This window comes from Pelecanus crispus, chromosome 6 (assembly GCF_030463565.1).
Source record: "Pelecanus crispus isolate bPelCri1 chromosome 6, bPelCri1.pri, whole genome shotgun sequence".
In the NCBI taxonomy this organism is placed as follows: Eukaryota; Metazoa; Chordata; class Aves; order Pelecaniformes; family Pelecanidae; genus Pelecanus; species Pelecanus crispus.
The window spans coordinates 49,207,340-49,230,945 of record NC_134648.1 but is presented as its reverse complement, the minus strand read 5'-3'; the positions used below and the strand labels follow the sequence as shown (position 1 = coordinate 49,230,945).

General features: G+C 47.0%; 1 protein-coding gene across 6 annotated transcripts in view; it reads right to left on the bottom strand.

Moving 5' to 3' along the window:
- Positions 1-23,606, bottom strand: part of ADCK1 (aarF domain containing kinase 1) — an 82,010-nt gene that overhangs the window by 28,402 nt on the left and 30,002 nt on the right. For 5 of the 6 annotated variants that reach the window (XM_075711895.1, XM_075711892.1, XM_075711889.1 and 2 more), the window contains exon 3: positions 21,890-22,093. The exons of the other annotated variant lie outside the window; for it this stretch is intronic. In XM_075711895.1, the coding sequence (XP_075568010.1) occupies positions 21,890-22,093 (204 nt within the window). The remainder of the gene's footprint in view (positions 1-21,889; positions 22,094-23,606) is intronic. 6 annotated transcript variants of the gene reach the window in all.

The following is a 23,606-nucleotide window of genomic DNA, read 5'->3' as shown; positions in this document are numbered from 1 at the left end:
CATGGAGCTCCTTCCTGGCCCAGCACTATGTAACATCATCCTGAAAAAGGGATGTGGCGGCTCTGTTCTGCCATAGTGACCACAGCAGATGAATGGTGGCCAGGTGTCAGCAGTCTGTTCAGGTGCAAATTTAGGGTGCAGTGGGATGCAGGATCACTAACAGAAGGTGTCTCAAGAGCCCAGCCCTGTTTAGCTGGTAGGCTGAACCCCTTCTAGGTGTGGGTTTCAAGGTCAGGTTGGATGGGGCTCTGAGCAACCTGATCTAGTTAAAGATGTCCCTGCTCACTGCAGGGGGGTTGAGCTAGATGATCTCTAAAGGTCCCTTCCAACCCAAAGCATTCTATGATTCTATGATTCTATGGTCCTCCAGACCCCTGTACGTGGTGCAGCCAGAATGAGGCCACTATGAGGCCTAAGTGAGAATATTTTGCATTGTAAGTCCTATCCAGGAGGTTTCCAGCAGAGCCCAGGACAGTTTTGAAAATTCTGGTTTTCCACAACCACTTGGAACCTTTCCTCAGCTCTGCCAGAGCTGAACCAGTCCAGTACAGGTGGTGTCAGTGAGGAGACTCTCAAATGCTCAGCATTTCCCAGGGGAAACGACTCCTTCACCAAAGCATTTCAAAACTGCCTTCAAATATTTCCCAGGACTTCAAAGGACTCTTCAGCCTGGAAAGAGAGACAATGGGGAGGGAATGTCACAGAGCTCTGTAAAATCATTTCTGTCATTTGTTCACTCCACAGAAGAACTTGGGAGCAGCAAATTGCCGACTAGCACACAAGATTACCAGATGGCAGGATTGAAACAAGCAAAAAGAAGTATTTTTTCCCCACACCAATTAAGCTGTGGAACTCACTGCCACAGGATGATATGAATACCAGAAGTCCAGGTGAGTAGATAAGTCAATGAAGAAAAACCATCACAAGTTATTAAACACCAAGATATGATGTCTGGCCCAGGAAAACTCAGATTACTGGAAGCAGGAAGATCATACCAGGTAAAGTTTAGCTGTATACCTGCCATGCTTTTATAGCCTTTGTCTCTTAGCCAAGACTGGCTACAGTTGGAGGCAGAGTGGTGGGCTTCAGCTTTTGGTCTGATCTGTACAGTCACCCTTATGTTCTTCAGAAGCTCTTCCCACCAGACTGACCAGTCTCAATGATAGCAGGATGGACAATGGAGGAGTTGTTTCACCTGCTCCTAGCCTGGGACTCAGCTGCTGTTTGACAGCCTACAAAGTTACTGATAGACTCTGCAAGCACAAGTGCAAAGGGTATGAGGGAACCACAGCTGGAAATGGCCCAGTCTCTAGGCTAAAGCCTGAGCTCTGGTAACAGTGCATCCTCATGAAATGTCTGTCAGGTAACTTTCAGACAATAAAGTTGCTTCTGTTACTAAAATTACAGTAAATATGCCAGAACTGAGTGTAAATATGCCCATGTCAGGGGACTCTGCCAGAGTCTGGCACATCTGGGGAACATGCAGTAGGAGCCGAGACCATCTCAGACAGAGGCCATCTCCAGACACTTCACTGTGCTCCACAGCTTCACCAATTACAGCCTCTCAAAATAATTCACAAAAAGGGGCGCCTCTCAAAATAATTCACAAAAAGGGGCGCCTCTCAAAATAATTCACAAAAAGGGGCGCAAGAGGGATGATGATATTCTCTTATCACCAAAAAGCAATGCAAGCTGAAACATTCAAAACCTCAACAACAATTTCACAGCAGATCTCCTCTTCTGATCACAGCATACTGTAATTGCTCCTGAGTCTTGCATTTTGTATTTGGAGATAGCAATCTATAAGATGTCCTGCTATTTCAGAAGGGGCTGACTAGGCAACACGGGATTAACTTGAACTTCTTGCCTCCATCATCACAGGCCATGATACAACAGAGCTCCATTAACAACAGTATTGTGTTGTGATGGCCAGGAGCAGCTCACAGTCTCCTGGCGTTTTGATGCCATGCAGCAGCACAGGTAGATGCACATGGGGATGGTGGTATAAATCCATTCAAGACAAAAGGAATCATACAGTTGGGACACAGGTCCATGGTGGAAGCTGACAGCAAGAAAGTGATTAAGGTAGGTAAATTTTGCACACCTCCTTGTGCTGTGATTCTCCAAGCTGGAATTCCCTTGACGAAGTGACTCAATTAATCTGTTTTTTCCATTCCTGACAGAGACAGCACCAAACAGTCCCCTCTTAATCATGGCTCCATGGATGGCAATTTGCTAAGGTGAGCTCAGCCTGCAGGAGCTTTCTGAGATTTACACAGGGATCATGCTGTCTGCAGCCTCCCAGTCGAGACAGCGCGGGGCACTCTGATAATGGGATTCATGAGCTTGCTGGAAAACAGACCAACACAATACAACTCTGGGAAGACAGCAGGTTTCCCAGGGAAGTTTTGGAGGCTGCAGCTGCCATCTTAATACTGCCTAGTACAATGTCCCTCTATTTCATATTGCAGAACAGCTGAAGAGTTACTCAGTTCTGTCTGATACGGCATTTGTAAGGCTTGTGGCTCCCAGAACTTTTGGAATTCACTTTATTGATGCTAGGATCCTATTGCTCTCAAAAGTCTGAATGCCTTTCCTGGACTAGGTTTAAGGGATGTAAACCTCACCCTAGGCTGGTCGTCTTTTCAAGAACATACACGTAACTCTCCATGGCACCAAGGACTCACTGATCCCTGCAAATCTGCAAGACCAGAGTTCTAGGCGCAAGAAAATGTTACCTTGGACTAGAGCGATCTACTTCCCAGACAGCAAATGAGGGTTTTTTCCATTGTCCCAGCCTTTCTATCCCCTCTACAAAAACAAAATGTCACAGTGTTGCTCCGAGAATTATTAAGACAGCAAAAACTGAAAGATTAGATTTATCACAGCAGACAGTGGATTATGAAGAATAATTCATCAAACGTCAGAACAAACAGCCCACAATTTATAGGTGGCTTTGTTGAGTCAGTGAAATCTGATTGGACTTCTCCCCACTTAATGAATTCCAAGCCTAATTGATGGTTCCTAAATGCATCTGTCAAGAATATGTATTTATTAACTCAATATTTTTAATAATATTGTAGATATATACAGAATAGTGGTTTTCTTCTGAATGGATTCCCTGGTGTTCATATTACATATACATGTAAGCATGCACAAATATAGATGTATACAGTGCATCCAGATGAATACACATAAAAGGTATATGTGTATTCTGATGCACTGAAACAATTACATATGGCTTGTTACACAAAATCCCTGCATCTTTCAGTGCACAGGATGGCCCAGCAATGTGATCCATTTCAAGGGGAGATGTGCGTTAAGGTGCCTGTCTAGAATTTGGAAGAGCTGAGCTCTAACATTGGCTCTCCCTGATATCCCATGTGATGCTGGACCACACCATGTCACAGAGTTCATGCATAGATGAGCAGAATTAGGGCTGTCCAGTCAGCTATAAATCTGCTCTTATCTAATTTCTCAGGACCAAATTTGTAACTTTAATATCTTTCTAAAAACCTGTCTGTATAATACATATACAGCAGTTATTACACACACAGCCACAGACATGTAACTTCATCTGCCAATGGTATACATTTGCTCCTGGCATGCCGATCACTGCTAGCTTGGTTAATCACTGTTAACATTGCACTGCAATAGCACAAAACCAGGGCTGTCCATCAACCATCAGCCTTTCTTCTGGGAAAGGGCTGTGAGCCAGCTGGGTTATGAAGTTCATCTCTTCTTGTTATTTCTACCTGGTACCACTTTGGTACTCTGCAGCCCACTAGCAGCTATACCACTGAGAATCTTCTCTGGGATCCTGCCACAGCATTTCCCAGTCACCAAGACATGAATGTTACAGAAAATGAACTCTGCTAAAGGAGGAGTCCTTGATCCCATCATCTGGAGACCAAAGTTGGCTCACTCATTCACTGCCTGGTACCTAGGATCCTGGCTATTCCCTATTCTGCTCACCTACCATCCTCTTTATGTAGTCTCTTCTGGCTAGAAAAGCAGTGGGAAAGCCTACATGAAGCCACCCTTGCTTTCATCTCATCCATCCACTGAGCTGTACATCAACAATATCAGTCTACCTGCTATAGTACCTTTAATTATTATAGAACCATACCTTGCACCTTTTATTCCATCCCTGAAGACTCCTGCTTAATAGTCTGTGCTCAGACACACACATGGTAGCTTCATTTATTTTCCTGAGTAAAGTCAGATCCTTAAGACAAGGCAGAACTGTCTGAGAATATCACTCATCCTAGATTGAAACCAATCTCAGTGGCAACACCTACAACAGGCAGTAACAGCAAGGAGCGAACAGAGCAGATGTACGTCTCCTGAGACCCTACCTGTGAGGTGGACCTCATCTCTCTGAAAGGTGAGCCACTTACCCATGGCTCCCGCAAACAAACAATATTCAGTCCAATAAAAGCAAGGATTGTCATGGCCAGACTGGAACCTAACTGGCTCAGAAACACCGTCCTGACTGGCACAAGGAGATAAACGTTTTCCGTCAATTAAGCTATTGGTTGTCCTACTACCTTCCAGAGACACAGAATGCTAAGATTAACAGACTAGCTCAGCACCCTGAGAGTCAATGCTTTCAATAGTTGGAGTTCCTACACATTTTCTGCTAGCATCACCACAGTCTCTTCCATACTTAGCTTCATTCAGCTGTTCTTTGTCCAGGTGCTGGTTTCACAAAGCACTCTGAAAGCAGAGAGACTGCACATTAGACTTCTGACATAAGGCAGATATCAAGCTGGATAGTAGGAAAGCAGAGTCCAGACACTACCTGCAGGACTAGCACAACATCAGTAGCACAAGCACATATGGCAGACCAGAGAGAGGAAACAGCAAAGCTGGGATGTCTCAGAACAAGTCTCTAATCCATCCACCGGTGTGAACATTACTCCTGGTCAAAGTACTCCATTTCAGACAATGCAGATACCTTTCCCCCATGCCTGTAATCCCATGCTTAGAATTAAATTCCAGGAAGCTCTTTCTTTCCAAAATGTCCATTACTAAAGGAAAGATTTTGCTGTTGGAAGCTGCATCATAATTTTAAGCTGTAAGTCCATTTCACTTCCCTATAGAGAAGCTGGAAGGTGGAAGAACCTTGCGCCACTGAAATCAGTTATTTCCTCAGGATCCCCCTGAGTTATAACAAAGTACCAGTCCCTCTAACCATGATGTGGCCATTGGGAAAATGCTCATTTCCTGTTTCCAGATGCAGTTAATTGGCACAATGACCTGGCTTGTTCAGCATCCCACTTCTTTCCACCTCAGAATAAACATCTTGTGCAGCTAGTCACCTTCCCGCTATCCTAAACCACTTCCACAACCCAGTCTGTCTGTGACTGGCCTCCAACAGCAGCCAGTGTTTACTGATCCAAAGAGTCAGCCAGTCTACCAGCAACTATGCTTGTGTAGAGAGAAAAGGTGGAATGATAATCTCTCGAAGTGCACACTAAATAGCGTCACTGTGCACTCTATTTTGCATGATATAAGTGTCTTATAGTCTATGCAAAATGCACAGACCAAAGCAGAGTAAAGCTGAGGCATGTATATACATGGCCGCACCTCAAATACTGTGTCCAGTTTTGGGCCCCTCAATACAAGAAAGACATTGAGGTGCTGGAGCGTGTTCAGAGACGGGCAACAAGGCTGGTGAAGGGTCTGGAGAACAAGTCTTATGAGGAGCGGCTGAGGGAACTGGGGTTGTTTAGCCTGGAGAAGAGGAGGCTGAGGGGAGACCTTATCGCTCTCTACAACTACCTGAAAGGAGGTAGTAGTGAGGTGGGTGTTGGTCTCTTCTCCCAAGTAGCTAGCAATAGGACAAGAGGAAATAGGCTCAAGCTGCGCCAGGGGAGGTTTAGGCTGGAAATTAGGAAAAATTTCTTTACGGAAAGGGTGGTCAAGCATTGGAACAGGCTGCCCAGAGAGGTGGTGGAGTCACCATCCCTGGAAGTGTTCAAAAAACAGGTAGATGTGGCACTTCGGGATATGGTTTAGTCTAGTCTACCCTTGATTGGTTTAGGTGGGCTTGGTAGTGTAGGTTAATGGTTGGACTGGATGATCTTAAAGGTCTTTTCCAACCTAGACGATTCTATGATTCTATGATTCTACATACATATATATTCCTGTTCACTTCCATTCCATCATGCTGAAAAAGAAAGTAGTGACTTGGGAGCTACTTATTCCCTCCAATAGTGCAGGCTATGGGGCAGATGCTCCAACCTGCCCCATGTTCCCCATCCTCCCTTTGCACAGACAAATGCTTCCCTTTATCTTAATTTGCTCTTTCATCTTGAGCTGTCTCCCACTTGAACAATGCTCAAATCCACTCTTTTCTCTCTGTCTTTTTGGAGAAATATTAGTTCACCTGCATCTCTCCTGTCTGTCAGGATGGAGCAACACTTGTCAATCGTTCACACAGATTGGAATCACAGTCCTTCAAGAGCACACAACTTCTCCACTCCCAGCTATTTTTTATGCTTTAATTGAAAGCACTCTCTCTCTTTCCTTCTCTTTCTCCCCCTGCTAATAAAGGAGGCTCTGACTTCTTATACTAGTGTGCAGTGAGAGCAGGGCAGAAGACAACTCTCTGCTGCCAATAAACTTCCTTCTGCATCCCACCTGCCCAAAGGGACTCTTACTCCATGGTTCAGGAGCAGCAGTAGTGGCCCCTTTCTACTGAGATCTTTGAGGCTTACTGTGTTCTCTGCAGCTCTTCAGCTCCCAAGCAATACAGCTGAAAGTGCTAACATAGCAGGAACATCCTTATAGCTCCTAAGGAAGTGAGCAGTTTCCTCAGCCGTCTTCTCTTCTAACGGCTCTGTTAGCGTGTCTGAGCAGCTTCCTTATCCCTTTCCCAGCTTTCTGGAGACGTTCTGCCCACAGCCCCTACCCCACCCAGCACATCTGGATAATAGCTCACATAAAATTCCCACCTCCTTTCTGGTGACTCGTAGTTCTACCTATGTACCCTAGATCAGCCTGCTTCTAGCCAAACTAAAGTTTCAGCCTGTCTCTCAGACATCTTCTTTCAGATAGTCATCTCTCTGTTCACATTCAACAAAGCTAAAGCATGGTTCCTAATCTTCTCATTCAAACCATCCCTCCTGTCTTCTTTCTCATCACAATGGACAACATCACCAACATTCTGTCAAGCATGCCTGCAGCCTTGGCCTTGTCATGAACATTGACCTCCCTCCAGATCTCATTTCCAGGCCAGCTCTGAATCTACTACTAGACATCAAGTACTAATGCTCGCAAGTGACAGGTGACAGCAATCCAACTGTTCTCTCCCTGTCCCCCTCAACGTTCCCACTTCTTTTGAGCCACACACGTAGTAAGACACATGGTGGTCCCCAGTGTACCCAGAACCCCTTGATTGAATTCCTGCAGGCATATTCCCAAATGACATATTATCCCTACAGATGCCAGCAGCCTGCTGCAAAGACAGCACATTTGGAAAGAAACGTCAAATCACAGAACAGCCCAGGTTGGAAGGGACCTCAAAAGATCATCTGGTCCAACCTTTCATGGGAAAGGGAGCCTAGATGAGATTATCACATCTTGAAAACATCCAGTGATGGGGATTCTACCACATCCCTGGGGAGGTTGTTTCTGTGATTGATAGTTCTGAGTGTAAAAAATTTCTTTCTTATATCACAGAGCAGAAGAAATGCCACACAGACAGGGCCAGTTGACACATTAAGCAAGAAGGTAAGATTTAAGAAAGTACCCAGAAGCAAATGAATTTCCAAGACCATTTTGACTCCAGGCATAAACACATCCCTGGCATGCACTGGCTGAAACCTGAGTAGGAAAGGGTCAACGGACCCACAACAAACAGGCTCCATGTTAGTCACAGCCAGGCAGAGGGAGGCTCTGCCAAGGACTGCAGAGGTACCCCAAGGGCCCTGTCACCAGTAAGCCTGCACAACAGCAGCAGTCCTGTGAGAAATAACCAGCTGCCAGAGCCTGAGGATATACAGGGACCTTCGGGAACACACATCACCTGTGCCTCATCTCAAATGCCTCTGATTCAGCTCTGAAAGCCTGGGGGCTTTGAGAAGTGTATGAGAGAAGGGGTGTGGGGGGGAATGTCTATGGGCAAGTTTATGTGACTGTACAAATTGTGGTGAGGGGATGTCTGGGGGTATATGTTTGGAAGAGGTGGGCTACAGGCATCTGATCGGCAAGCAAAGCTGTGCGAGGGCTTGCACAGAGAGTTAAGGAGAAGGCATGGGGCAGTGCATTTGTGTGCACAGCTTGTGTGGCAAATGGTAGGCAAAATCCTCCATCCACAGAGGGGCAAGTGAAGAACAGGGCCAGGACAGGTGTTTGTGTGTATGTGCAGAGGCAGGGTGTGCAGGGGGAGTGGAGGGATACGTTGCAGGGTACTGTTTGGTGGATGAGGAATTGGTTAGACAGTCGCATCCAGAGGATAGTGGTCAACGACTCAATGTCCAGATGGAGATGGGAGACAAGTGGTGTCCCTCAGGGGTCTGTATGGGGACCAATACTGTTCAATATCTATATTCATCAATGACATAGACAGTGGGATCGAGTGCATCCTCAGCAAGTTTGCAGATGGCACCAAGCTGAATGGTGTCATTGACACACCTGAGGGAATGGGATGCCATTCAGAGGGACCTGGACAAGCTTGAGAAGTGGGCCCATGTGAACCTCATGAGGTTCAACAAGGCCAGATGCAAGGTCCTGCACCTGGGACGGGGCAAACCCTGGTATCAATACAGGCTGGGGCATCAAGGGATTGAGAACAGCCCTGAGGAGAAGGACTTGGGGGTACTGGTGGATGAAAAGCTGGACATGAGTCTACAATGTACACTCGCAGCCCAGAAGGCCAACCATATCCTGGGCTGCATCAAAAGCAGCGTGGCCAGCAGGTCGAGGGAGGTGATTCTGCCCCTCTACCCTGCTCTGTTGAGACCTCACCTGGAGTACTGCGTCCAGCTCTGGGGACCTCAGCACAGGAAAGACATGGATCTCTTGGAGCAGATCCAGAGGAGGGCCACAAAAATGATCAGAGGGATGGAGCACCTCTCCTATGGGACAGGCTGAGAGAGTTGGGGTTGTTCAGCCTGGAGAAGAGAAGGCTCCGGGGAGACCTTATGGAAGCCTTTCAGTACTTAAAGGGGGCTTATATGAAAGATGGGGACAAACATTTTAGCAGGGCCTGTTGCGATAGGACAAGGGGCAATTGTTTTAAACTAAAAGAGGATAGATTCAGACTAGATATAAGGAAGAAATTTTTTACAATGAGGGTGGTGAAAACACTGGAGCAGGTTGCCCAGAGAGGTTGTGGATGACCAATCCCTGGAAACATTCAAGGTCAGGCTGGACAGGGCTCTGAGCAACCTGATCTAGTTGAAGATGTCCCTGCTCACTGCAGAGGGGTTGGACTAGATGACCTTTAAAGGTCCCTTCCAACTCAAACTATTCTGTGATTCCATGACTCTCTATCTGGCAGGACAGCACTGCATGTGTGTGAGTATATGCTACACTGACGGACCCTTCTACCCCAGCTCCTAAAACAGTGAGAAGCAGGCATACTCCTGTGAGTACTATGTGGAATGCTTTTATGTGTCTCCTCGGAAAGAGATGAGGGAAAAGTGTTTCTCGGCCTGGGACAAAGAGCAGGAATGACAGAAGCAGCATTGCATAATCCAGCTGCCTATCACCAGGATGAACCAGGCACAGTACAATGAAAACACACAGAGGGGAAAGCCCAGTCCCAGCCAGATTCTGCCCAGCTACATCCCTTCCTCAGGCTTTGGTCATCATTACATCGATGCAAGTGTGATAAAGTTCTATTGAAGCACAGCATTGCCCCAGAGTAACAGGACATGGAAGTACATGTAGCCTGGCAAATGTGGGCAGCTCTGCCTGAATTGAATTCATATCAAGAAAGGGATATAATGAGGTTGCTACGTTAGGAGAAAGATACTAAAAAGGTAGTAAAGCCCTGCTGAAGATGTCAGGCTCATAAACCAGTTACTGGTGCTGACTGTACCTTGATGGGATACTGAAACGCCTGCACACCTGGCAGGCCAGTCAATGTAAGAGGCAGAGCTGTACAGCAGTGCGAACCACAAAGTGCAGGGACTGAAAGGAAGTTGAGGTAGAATAACTTACAAAGAGATCTGGATGGGACCCTGGTGTTTGTAGCCTGTTCACAGTAAAAGTGTACAGAGATCCAGAAAAGTCATTCAAGAGAGACAACTGCACAGCAAATGAAATCCACAACTGATGCTGCCAACAGCATCACTGGCACCATGCTGGGGAAGGTGTTCCGTGCATCCCCTAATGACCAGTCATACAAACCCTGGAGCCCAGAGCTCTCTGTGCTGATCCAGAGAGTAAAGTCCTATGCTAAGCCAGCCGTGTCATCTCCACTTCCTTCTTATCAATCTCACCTCTGAATATCAACCTCTCCTTTCTTCTCCTGCCCATATTTCCCCTAATTTTCATGTCTCTGTTCTGATCCATCTGCTCCTTCTACAGTTTATTTATTATCTGTCTCTTCCTCCTCTTCCTCCCATGTTTTTTCCCTTGCCCCCAGATCTTCTTGTTGGGCTGCCAGGTCCCTGGTTCAGTGGTGTAACTCAGCTGATTTGCTCTCCTTAAAGCAGTGTCTGCTCTCATGTAAATCACCCTCCAAACCCAGCCTGTGAAATGGGCTTGTTCACTAAACTCTATGAATAGGAAAGTAGGCACAGCTGGCCTATTCATAATCAACATAAAAAATAGATTAGCACTTTACAGATTAAACATTATCGTTTTAACAGTTAACATAAATCAACTACACTTACAGGCCTAGCATTGCTGTTGCCACTGCAGGGTGACAAGCATTGCAAAGGGAAGGGCTGCCAGTCCGGGGCGCAGTGGGAAACAGCTCGTTTGTCTTCCACCTCAAATGTAAGTTCTCCTCTGGCACCCCCAGGGTGTACTGCTAGAGGTTGTTACAAGGAGGAAAGTGTGCTAAGGAAACAAAGGTAGGGATTAATTTTGTTTAATTCACATGCATTTCCAAGCAATCCAGCAACCCACTGTTCTAGAGCCAGAATCCAATTGCCCTACTTCCCTCCCTAGGGCTGGTGCAGCTCAAAAACAGATGGAGCAACAGAGTTAGCCCCTGGAATAGGAACAGGACAGGGAGCCTCTAAACACTGACTGGTATCTAGCTCTGTTTCCTATAGTTCAAAATCATTGTGCTCCTGTGGATGAGGTAAAGCAGTTTGGTGGATTGTATCTAATGTAAGCAGGGGCGCCCATCTCAAAAAACACCTCGTCATAACCTGGGGAGCCACCTCACCAAAGAAGGGCTGAGGATTCAGATCCACTCCAGGCATGCCCCGTGGAGAGCAGAGCCAGGAGAGAGTAGCCCAGAGCCTGCTGGTCAGGTTCCACCTCCTCCTTCATCAGGTACAGGACCCTAAGTCACTGGAGATGCTAAACCCGACACGCTGTCATCAGTGTGCTACAGTTGTGTAGTCAATGGAGAGATAAGGCCCGCAGAACCAGTACAGTCCATACTCTTCCCTTCCTCCCTGCTCACTCACTGAGAACCACCCAGTGTCTCACATGTTTAGCTTGGAGCAGCCAACCTGTAATTCCTGAGCTGGTCCTGATGATTGCAAGGGATTGGCAAAGGCCTTTGACAGGATATCCCATTAAGAACCAGCCTCACAGCTCTTTCAAACAAAAATAAAAAAAATAAAAGAGGAGGAAGACATTAGGTTACAGTCCAAAAGACAAAAGACAGACTGGGACAGGAGGTGTGGGCTTGGAAGCTTTCTTGGCAGCCAGAGCAAAGACACTAGCAGTTCACAAAGGACAGGGCAGCAAAACTTACATGGAGAGGCTTCTTTATTATAACCCCTCCTAACAAGCCCTTGTAATTTGCATTGCTCTAGCCTCCTTCTAGCCTTTCTTGATAAATGGGAATAACAGTTAACAGACCTGAACCAATCAGTTACATCCAATAAGGTGTTTGGCAGAACTAGCTTTGTTCTCCACTCACAACTGATACCACCTCAGTTTCATTCATTATCTGAAATGAGACAACTACTGTATATTTTCTACTAATTATTTGAAATTTGGAAGGGTTGGTGCTGAACAGCCTCTTCCAAGAACTTGCAAATTTGAGATGGAGTGGTTTATGTGAGCTTTGTAAGGGAGAAACTCACAGGTTTGCTTCAGCTGAGCTCTCCTGGCACAAGCAATAGGTCATGTGAGTTTATTGTTTCAGTTGTTACAGACAGCTTCACAGGTTTGGCTCTCAACCATGCATCCTGTAAAACCAAAGACTGCAAAGCTTACAGAACATAAGTGTAAAATGTGCTTAATGTTCACAAACATAACTCGATTTCCAAAGGGAACATGAGAAAACTTCCTCTCTCTCAGGCTGGCCTGCCTACTAGGGACTGACACACTTTGCTCACTAATGGTGGAACAACCTTGAGACCCACGAGACCGCAATTTTTGCTTCAATTCTCAAAACACAAAAGCATGTTGAGTGTGAGGCTTCCCATCAGAATTTCCAATGTTCTCACCCATAGCAGCTTTTTCACAGGGAGGAAAACCTGCAGGCAGGGTTAAAGTGCTGCTTATAACTCAGCATCCTTCCATGGAATGAGGAGCTGTCTCTCGGACAGATCCCAGAAGTGCCACCAAACAGAGCTTATTAGATCAATGTACACCTTAAAAATGCATAAAAATGCTATATGTCTATTCTGTGTGTTAGGAAAATGCAGATATGTCAAGGTCGGGCCCTATGACTCTTTATTTCATCTTACGTTATTTGTTTCATCTACAAATAACTTACTGCCGAAAGTTGCCAGACTCACTCGATCATGTTTTCATGTTCCCGATGGGTCAAAAGCCAAGTAACTGAGCAGAAATAAAATTCTGAAAGAAAACAGGAGACGCTAACCAGGCAGAATCAAGTAGGCTATTAAAAGATCAGTGGGCAGGCAGATGACAGGATTCCCTGCTCCCTCAGAGAAAAATCAGGCATAGTAAACCCACCCTGTGTCTAGATCAGAGCATCAAGTAGGAGTATTTCTGTGTATCAGCAGCAGGCTTTGAAACAGAAGCCAGTCCCTCCACATGGCAGCTCAGTGTTTCTGCCCCTGCCCAGATCCTGCTGTGTCATAAATGTAGAGAGATTGCTGCGCAAATGAGACACACACCATGTTTGGAAAAGAAAGGCTCCATATGCAAGGAGGCCACATAAGGACTATTAATCCCAGTTACAGATAGCAATTTCCAGTGATTGTTTGGAATTGGAAGGGTTACTGATGTGCTGAGAGGTGGTTTCTGCCGATGGCTAGAGCACTGCTGTGCAGCACATCCACCACCACTGCAGAACGTGGACACTGCAGACAGTCCGACACAGCTGTGGTGTCCATTCCCAGCCAAAATTTATTTGCATCAGAGCAACACTTCAGGTGTCATCAAAATTCTGAGAAAACCACACTGAAGAGAGCATACCATCTGCACGCAAGACACTGTGAGCCAACAAATCCCATGCAGGTATGTCATAAACTAACCCCCAGGCACCTAAAGAATTTGTAAATTAAAGAAAAAAAAAGTCACTAAGCATGCAGATCAGAACTACTCCTTACCAGGCCATTCCGCATTGCATTTTCTGATCTCAAATCTTTCACTTCCTTGCAGAAGACCTGCCCAAAAAAATCCTTCAGAAAATCCACTGTCCAACCTCCTGTATTGTAAATCTTATTAACTTGAAGGAAGCCAAAGGAGATTATCCTCTAATCTATCCACAAAACCTTCCCTCTCTTAGGCAATGAGGCTTAGAGCACCCAGGAAGAGGCTGCCATGAGCAGGACTCAACCAGATCCTCTCCCAGGAGCTGTGAGTGGAGAGAAAACCCACGGTAGGAGCGAGTACCCTGTCCCAAAGCTCCCCAGCAATAACCAGGTTGTCCTTGGCATGACTCTAAGGGTCAGTAACACTGGAGCTTGCAAATGGAGCGAGCAGGGACACAAGGAACAAAGCAAGGTGGAGCACCTAAGCGACACAAAGCTCCCTGTTTGCTTTCCCCATCTGCACTTGGCCGTGGAGCAGCAGCTCTGTACAGCTGTGGCCCACACGAGGGCTCGGTGCAGAGGCAGCCGCACTGAGATCTGCCAGCGACCGCAGCCTCTTACCAGGGACAGGGCAGGGAGAGCACAGCAGAGGCTGCAGCAGCAGCGGGTCCCGCACAGGCAGCCGCTCCTGCCTTTCAGTTGAGTAATGCGGGCCCATTTGTTCTGGGTGACATTAATGCTATTCGCCATCCATCTCAGACTCTTTAAATTACCTTTTTATGGCCGAAATCCTTTTCATAATTGATAAAAATCTCTTTTTTATATCCCAAGTTATTGAAAAAAATGTGAAGTTTTTTTATTCCTCATTATAGTTTTAATACAAATGTGTTTTTTATTGACAGCTGCTTGGAAGCCCTGACGGGCCTACTGAGAGAGGCTCAGAGGGGTGGGAGAAGGGCCAAATCCTCCCATCCCACTTCCCAGCCCCTCACACTGTCAGAGTAATGGCCACCACAGCCCAGCCTCCACTCTGGTGGGTGATGGAGGGTGGGTAACATCATGCAGGAAGACGAGATTTCCTGTGATGGACATAACACCCACAGCAGGCAGAGGAGGCTCTTCCTGACCTAAATCTAATTTCTCCATGTCTGTTAGTGATGTACGCGAGGGCCAACTTCACAGAGCACTCTGGCTCTGTGGGTTGCTGGAGCGGGGTTCTTAAGGACAGAATCAGACTCACAAGCTAAGGGAGACCTGGGTGTTCAGCAGAGCCATTCTTCATCAGTCCCACAGCCCCAAGCAACCATGAGAGCAACCATGCACTGACTGTGCCACGCATCAGTGCTTTCGGGCAGAACACTCAACCACAAGGCTGTGCACCACCAGAGGAAGCAGGCACGTGTCCTGGCACCCTGGATGGGTTAGACAACACTGCCAGCCTGGGCAGAGGCTTCCTGGGGCCATAACAGGATCTGCAGCATTGTGACCTGAAGACCTTGCGATCTAGCAGGGTAAATGAACCTCTCTAGGGCAACATATGGAGCCAGCTACAGAAAGTGGCTCATATTCCCTTGGGAACAACTTGGATGCTGTAGGACATGCAGTGATTTCACCCAACAGCCTATTGAAGGCCTAGCTGCCTCTCCCACAGGGCTGAGCACTGCTTCAATAGTTCTGCAAATCAGAAGTAAGCATATGTCTTGCCAGAGCTTAAAATGCTAATCAACAGTTCCAGAAGGAAAGGAATCAGTCCATCCTTCTCCCTGTCACTGGCACAGCAAAGGCTGCCATGCTGTACCAAGAGTGCGTACAGAAATAGGAGTAAGAAGAGGAGCCTCTTCTATTCCCTCTGTCTTTTCTCAGACTCCAACAGTTCGAGGGCAGGGAAGTCTCTTGCTGTGGGCGTTAGCACCTTGCGGTGGTCTCGTTCTAAATCCTTCCCACAGCAGGTTCACATGGGCATACGATTTTTTGTCCCTCCCTGTCAAATGGCCATGTGGCATTGCTGCACATCATTGCAGTGACCATGGTCCCAGGTGTATATGGGTACATTTCAACAGTGGATGAATAAAGCCAACCTAGAAAACACTTTGGAAACCTCGAGAGCATTTTAAGGTAGAAGGACAAAGGGCAGCATCCTTCTTAGCCACAGTTTTGCTGCAGGGACAATGACTTCTAGATGAGGAGTATCTGTTTCTTACTGCACAGCACTGGTGCCATGCCACGTACAAGGGTAGGAATCCAAGGAGAGCAAAGCCCCTTAACAGAAGGCTGGGTCCCCGAAGCATCGCTATCTGTTAAAATGCATCCTGCTTCACAAACCACAGCACAGGAGGTTCCTCTACCACATGTGTTTTGCTTACAAATCACAGTCAACTCGCTGATGTATCCTGCCCTGCTCAATCAGCAAGCTCCATTATTGTATGGCTGCAGGAGGCTTCTTGCAAATGGCAAAATAGTCCTTGAACAACAGGTAAAAGCTGCAATTAACTGTGGATGAAAAGGATGGTCTCCTTGGAGGTGCTGGCTAATCAAGCAATTAGAAACTACTTCCCATTACCTGCAATCCCACAAAGCAGAGCTGGACTGACATCCTTCCAAATGACTGTCTCCATCAGTTTAAGCCCTTTATACGATTTGGCTCAGCAGAGACAAGCCTCGACCTCTGGGCTCTCCCCAGACCTTTCTCCCAGCTTTGAACAAAGCAAGCACTGGAAACAATACATCCAATCACTGGTATGTTCTCCCTATGGAGTCTGTTTTGCCTCTTAGCCTTCCTGGAGTGCAGCAAACTCACCAGCAATGGTGTAAGAGTGTGTGCAGATGGGGATACCTGGGGTCCAAGCAGAGAGCTTGGGACCCCTCTCTTAATAGCATCTGAGACCACTCAGCTTCACAAATTTCCACTCATCTCTGTGACAGCTTCAAGAACTGTTAGCAAGAGGCCAGAGATGTGAGGGTAAGTCAAGGGGCAAGGAGGAAAGAGAGACCCTCACTCCCACGACAAGCGAGGCCGGCCCTGTGCCCTACCCTTGCAGACAAAGACGCAGCCTGGGCACAGAGCACCTGGGCAGCCGTGTAGCACAGGAGCCCCACCAGCATGGGAAAAACTGTACCTGAGATGATGCTGGCCTTGTGGGGGTGCTAACTTTATCCTTGCCCTAACTCCCAACCACGCAACCTCAGACCAGACATAGGAGCAGGGACCAGAGGACCAGCCTGACAGGAACATGCCATAAAGAGCACTGGGATATTTCTGAAGGGACAGTGGTGAGAGATGGGTAGGGAGGGAACGTCTCCCACCAAGAAAAATTACCTCCAACATGAGTAAAAGCCTGGGTAGAGTACAGAGTACACAAACATACTGTCCTGGTTTTGGCTGGAATAGTTAATTTTCTTCCTAGTAGCAGTCATAGTGCTGTGTTTTGGATTTAGTATGTCGCTAAACCACGACACACACTGAGGGGGAGAATAAGGACTCTTGGGGAAAAGGTCAGAAAGTTGATTATAAAATGCTGATGACTGAGGATGGACTGGAAGCTGATGAGCAATGGGCTCTGGAAAGTGGCATCTTGCTGTACACAGGAGAGGGATTACAGTGGTGCTGAGTGGGTAGAGCTATGCTGTGGCCTACTGGGATGTGCAGATCAGATGAGTGACTGCAAACCAGGAGGTATTTTAGGACTAGAAAGAGGTAAGAGTGTGTTGGCATAGATAGGAGTACACAGTGAAGTCAGGAGATGTCACAGTATCGAAACTCATTATTACTGCACAGTGGCAGAGAATGAGACCCACAGACCCGTATTAGGGTCTGCACTAGACAGTACTGGAGCCAGACAACAGAAAGACACCAAGGATATTTGGAAGAGCTGGGTTGTAAAAGCTGCCAAGTCATTCTGCAGCCACTCAGTCCTATGAGGAGGGATGCTCTGGAATTGCGTTGATCAGAGCAGAGAGAAGCAGATTTATTTTTGAAACGGGAGCATTTCACAATAGTCCGATCAGTCTTAGCAATGAGCAATAAGCATCTCTGAGCACCTTGTCCATGGAAATCACACAAGACCTACGGGAAGCCTTCCTGACAGACACTGAAGGGCTGTCAGGTGGAACTGGCTTGGCCAAACTTAGAGATGCCCTGGGTTCTTCACCTCTGCTCTGGGACCAAACAGACATCACTTCCCCAGTATCCCTATATCCCATGGCCACAAGCCAGTCTCTTCCAACAGACCTGCCAGAGGGAGGAAATGCCCCTAATCCCAGTGCTGGCAAAACATTTTTTCCATCATTTCTAGTTTCTAAGCACAACAATTTTGCGCTTTTAAGGTGCAGTCACTCCAAAAGATTCATCTTCCAGAGCCTCTCATCAGTCTTTTTCCCTAAATGTCTGGTGTTCAAATTTCACAAGAAGTTGCCTGGCTCGGCTCTGCATGCACCTTGTTGAGTTAGAGAGCTTAGCTGAACCAGCTATCTTTCCCTGTGTCATTAATAGCCCTGCAGAGAAAAAGACAATTATGGGGTAGGGAACATGCTCATTTTGCATTCATTTTCCATGCCTGCCACCTTTTCACTTTCAGAACCTTGTTCAAGCCGGGAAGATGAGAATAGAGGTAGGAGAGACTCTTTGATTCATATCTCCTCACCCACTCTTATGCACATAGCTTTTCCCAACTGATCGAAGGAATACATCCAGAACAAGCCCTACCTGTGGTATCTCCACTGTCTCCCCAAAAGACTCTTACTCTATGATCTTGCTGGTGAGCATTTCCAGGAGTCACTGTAAAGATTTGTTTGTGCAGCCTCTCCCACTGCTACTACTCGTGTTGTCCTAAGAATCCCACTCCCACCCCAACCTCTTTGTGGTGGGTTCACCTTGACTGGATGCCAGATGCCACCAAGCCACTCTATCACTTCCCTCCTCAGCAGGACAGGTGGGCAGAAAATGAGATGGGAAAAAACCTCATGGGTTAAGATAAAGGCAGTTTAATAAAACAGCAAAAGCAAAGGCTGTGCACAGAAGCACAAAAAGAAAACAAAGATTTTATTTTCTACTTCCCATCAGCAGGCCATGTCCAGCCACTTCCTGGGAAGCAGGGCTTCGTAAGTGTAGTGGTTGCTCTGGAAGACAAACATAAATAACGAATGCCCTCCCTTCCTCCTCCTTTCTCTTAGCTTTTATTGCTGAGCTGATGTCATATGGTATGGAATATCCCTTTGGTCAGTTTGGGTCAGCTGTCCTGGCTATTCCCCCTCCCAAGATCTTGCCCACCCCCAGCCTACTCCTGAGGGGGGGATAGTACTGGAGAGACAGCCTTGATGCTGTGTGAGCACTGCTCAGCAGTAGCCAAAACACTGGTGTGTTATCAACACCTTTCCAGCTACCAATACAAAGCACAGCACTATGAGGGCTGCTATGGGGAAGATTAACTCCATCTCAGCCAGACCCAATACATTCTTGCATACAACACTCAAGAGAATGATCACCTCCCACCACCACTCAGCCGAACCACTATGGCTGAGATTAGAAAGCCAGCATCTGCTCACTACTGATTATTTTTATCCCAAATGATCCCTGATAGGTACACAGATTCACCCTAGACATAAAACAAGGTCTGACAGGGCAACCAACTAGTCAGCATATATGATGTTTCTCCTTCTGTGTCAGATCAGCACACATACCATTTGCCTTTAAATCAGTCCATTAGCTCATGCAGCAGAGCTACATGCTGTAGCTCCCAGCCTCCAGCCATGATGCTGGCCTAGAATTGGAGCTCCCCCATCAGCAGGGGGTCACACAAGTCTGCGTGGTGACAACAGAGCCGTGTCGAACTGCTGTAAACCCCCCTCACAAAGATCAAAGATCAGTCCCACTGGCATGCTCACCATTTACGCCATTTTCCCATAAAACCACTCCATTTATCAAACATCCAAGCCTCTTATAAGATTCTCGGGAGTAGGTCACATCAGAAGACAGACTATTTCTAATTGACTAAAGATACAATGCTTCTATAAACGAATTGACTTTTTTTGATCTTCATGCCCTTTTGCAAGCTCTTGCCTAATTTGTCAGCTTTTCACATTCCTCCCTAGGTATCTCTGTATTTCCAGTTGCTATTTCTCCCATTTGTTCTGCACTGATCCAAACTGTATGTAATTACTTCTTGCCTGCACTTGAGATTCATCCAAGAAGCCTGCTCTTGTGCCTGATGGGGGAACTGGAAGTCTTACCACTGAATTTGAGAGCAGCTGGGTTAGGCCTAGGCCCCCTGGGAAGGTTCCCTCACTGTCATTTTCTCTTCTATTTGAATTTATCTGCAAGTTCCCAGGTGTGATGCTGGCCCCAAGGGGGAAGTTTTCAGGATCCCCCTTTGCACTCCCCTCTGCTCTGACATTCCACTTTGTCCTTCTGCCATCTATATTTCAGCTAAGTATACTGTATTTAAAATGTACTGAGGATGTAGCTACACTGGAATTAAATTTGTTCCTGAAGTAACCCTATTAAATCCTCTGAGCTCCAGAGAAGACAACTTTGGTGCATTAGGTTCCCCAAATCCTTTTTGCTTTTAAATACCTTGATTTGGTACTTTATAACTAATGGAAATGGGCATTTATGTCTGCTTTTAATATTGCCCAGTTTCACCAGCTCCTTTATTTTTATACATGTCATTCTCTTCATTTTTCTTTTATCATCACTCTCTTTCTCTCATTAGCATTTCCTCTCTATCCCTTTCTTCCCATTTCTACCTTTTTCCCCTCCCTCTCTCTGTCTCTTTAAAATTAAATATTGCCCAGCACTGCCCATGTGAGTGAAGTGAATGCTAAGAGGGAAGGCTGCTGTGGAGACTGGATTCGAGCTGCCTCGCTGGGAATCAATGAGGTATGGAGGGCTCGTCTAGCTCCCAAAAAGCTGAAAGAAAACAGGGCGTATCAGTGGCAGCTGAACATACACTTGAGAGAAAAGAAGAGGGCCGACCTTCAAGCACCTGGCTCAGCCTGAGAGATGCCACACAAACTGAGCCAGGGCTCTGGTCATTTAACAGGGGCTAACCTCAGGGTGGCTTTCCATGGCTTCTGCAGAGGGGAGATTGCCGGATGGAGGCCCATGGAGCAGCAGGGGTCTGCAGGGAGCAGCCAGCCTACCCTGCTCCATCTATCCACTGAGCTATGAAACACAGCTGGTACCACCATGCTACAAAGATGCAGCACTGAGAGAGGGAGCATCTTGCAGGTCAGGGGCTGACATTAACCCTGCCATGAAACTGCAGGGAAATATTAGTGGTCATTCCTGACTAGACAATACCTAGGCCCCAGAACTATACATAGGCAGACCCACCCCATCCGAATCTGCCCATAATATATAGGTGCAAATACTTCACTTACCCCATCATGTTACCCCCATACCTCCTCACCACACAGTCACACATCCCAGAACATCCCAAAACACACATCCACACTGCTTCCATTCTTCAGCCTCCTGTCTTCCTCCCCCTCACACCCACCTTCTCTTCCATTGCCTTTGTACTCTGTTGCCTCCTGCATCCCTCTCATCATGTCAGTTGTGATCCTTGAAATGCCTCTCCTCAACCTAGGCTGGAGTGTGAGGGGACCTCTTCTTTTAAGGGGCAAGATGCAAAGTAGCAGAAAGCCCTCTCTAAATGCTGCGTTTACTTCCCTTATATCTACTGAACACAGGCACCCACCTCTGATCTCAGTGCTGTGGGCTGCTGAGTGTTAATGATGACACAGACTCCTGGGCTACTGTATTACCTGACTGCAAGCACCAGAAATGATTTATGCTATTATTTTCTTTGAGGGTTAATTAGGGGCTCGAGAAAGTAAAAGGCTGTCAGTGCGAGGTGGAATTGGTCTAGAGCAGCTAGGGGAGAGCAGTCGTCCCTCACAGAGCCCTGCTAATATATCTTTATCCTGAACATCAATATCTCCAGTTCCCACCCCTCAGTGTTGCAGTTGGCCCCCATCCTGACCTCCAGCAACCCTGTTAGTCTTGGCATAACCTCTGGGGTACACTGCTCTGCTGAGCTCTGCCATTTCCACCCGGGAGCCCTCACACCCTTAATCCTCTGTTATCTTCTCCTTCCCTAAGCTTGCCAATAATGCCCATCAATGGACAGGGATAATTCGCATGGCATTCTCCCAGGGCAAGGAGGAGATATGTCCCCTTGGTGTCTCTTGCAACTGAGAACCACCAGGGACCCCCTTGCTTCCATTTTCCTTCTTTTAGCTGCTCAGGTCTTGTTGAGGCCTGAGAGGCCAACACAGACTATGGCAACCCCTACCTCTTTGCCCAGATCCTCGCGGATGACTTGCTCAATCTCCTGCCTGGTGCTCTGCGGGGCCTGGCTGTGCAGCACTTTGAGGGTGCGGGTGTACTCCTCAGGCAACAGGTAGTCAAGTGCTCCCAGGTGCTGTCCCACCTTGATGAATGTGCCTCGGTTGGCACAGCACAGCTCCCGGAGGCGCTCAGCAGAGCGCAGGTGCACCTGCAGAGAGACCAGAACATCAGCCAAGCCCTTTTGCTGTCTGTTACATCCACAAGCCCGCGTACCCTTTATTTGTCCAGTGTTTAAACAGACCAGGAATTTCCCTTCTTGATGTTGGGCATCATCATCTGATGTGTCAGCTAAGTATTAGGACTCTGGCTTGATTTAGAGGGCCTGAACCAGACCAGAACAAGATGCTCCAGAGTACAAAGGGCTTCGACACTTGTTTGCACAGGCACAATGATCAGTGACAGCACATTAGCTTGTGGCTCTGTCCAGGGCTACATCTGTGCACAGAATAAAATGTCTAGCCATAGGCCAGCATTGGTTTGTCACTGTGACCCACCTCTACGACGCACAGTTTGGGAACCCCTTGTCAAAAGACAGAAGTCAGGACCACAACCATGTATGTTAGACTCTTAGTGTGAGTGCAATGAATTAAAGTGAAAAGAAAACCACAGGTACCATCCCAGAAACTTCCAGGGACTTGGAAGAAGAGTCCGTTAAAAATCAAAACTACAGATGTCTATTTGGCAGTGAGGAGGACAGTACATGGGCAGTCCTTCATCCTCCTCAGCTCACTCTGACACACCACAAAGGGAAATTACATCCCTCCAGTCCAGCCAGGTCTTGGTCTTACTGCTTACGTTGCCAAAAAAGTCCGCAGTGACAGTGGTTTTAGAAACTAAGAATTAGAAGACTCGCCGGCTTTGCTCACACTGACCAAAATGCAGCCACCAAATGACAAAACCCATCACCAACCACTTGCCTGGTCTGGATTTCAGCTCCTGAGGTTCATTCTGTCTCTCAAGAACAGACCAGCCAGCACATCCTTCAGTGACAATGATTTATTCTACCTTTATTACTCTCACTAGAAAAGCCTCCTGCCAAGGACACAGCTATACTCAATATTCTTTAATAAACTTCAGATAAGTTTACCCTGATACATTAATAATATCTAAGCAAATCAATGACAAAAAATAACTCTGCACCCATCTCCTGTTAATGCCTGACACCCATCTGCATGGAGGCTCCTAATTCCTCTGGCTTCTCTGTCAGAAGTCATTGAAGGTCAAATCCTGTGTCTGCAGACCTCATCTGCCCAAGATCCTGTGGTGAGGGACTCCACCAAAAGCCTCAAAGTACGTGGCAGAAAGGAAGAACACCACAAACATGTATGAACACCACACACACCCACCCCATTTAGGGGCTATCTTTGCCCTCCTTGCAAAGCAGTGCTGTGTCACATCACGGGACAGGATGAGTGTCTCGCATTTGGGAACCCATCAGGGACAGACTGGGTGCTGAGCTGCAAGTGCACGAAACACAGGCCTAGGGGAGTGTGAGGAGAAAGCCTAATGTGCAAGTCTCACACTCAGCGTGTGAGACGTGATAGCTTGATGCACACATGCGTGCACACACACACAAAGACACTTTCCTAGGTGGGCGCACACAGGCAAGCGTAACTTGTGCTAGGAGAGTGAGTTTCCCCCAGCATATTGCCTGCTCAAAA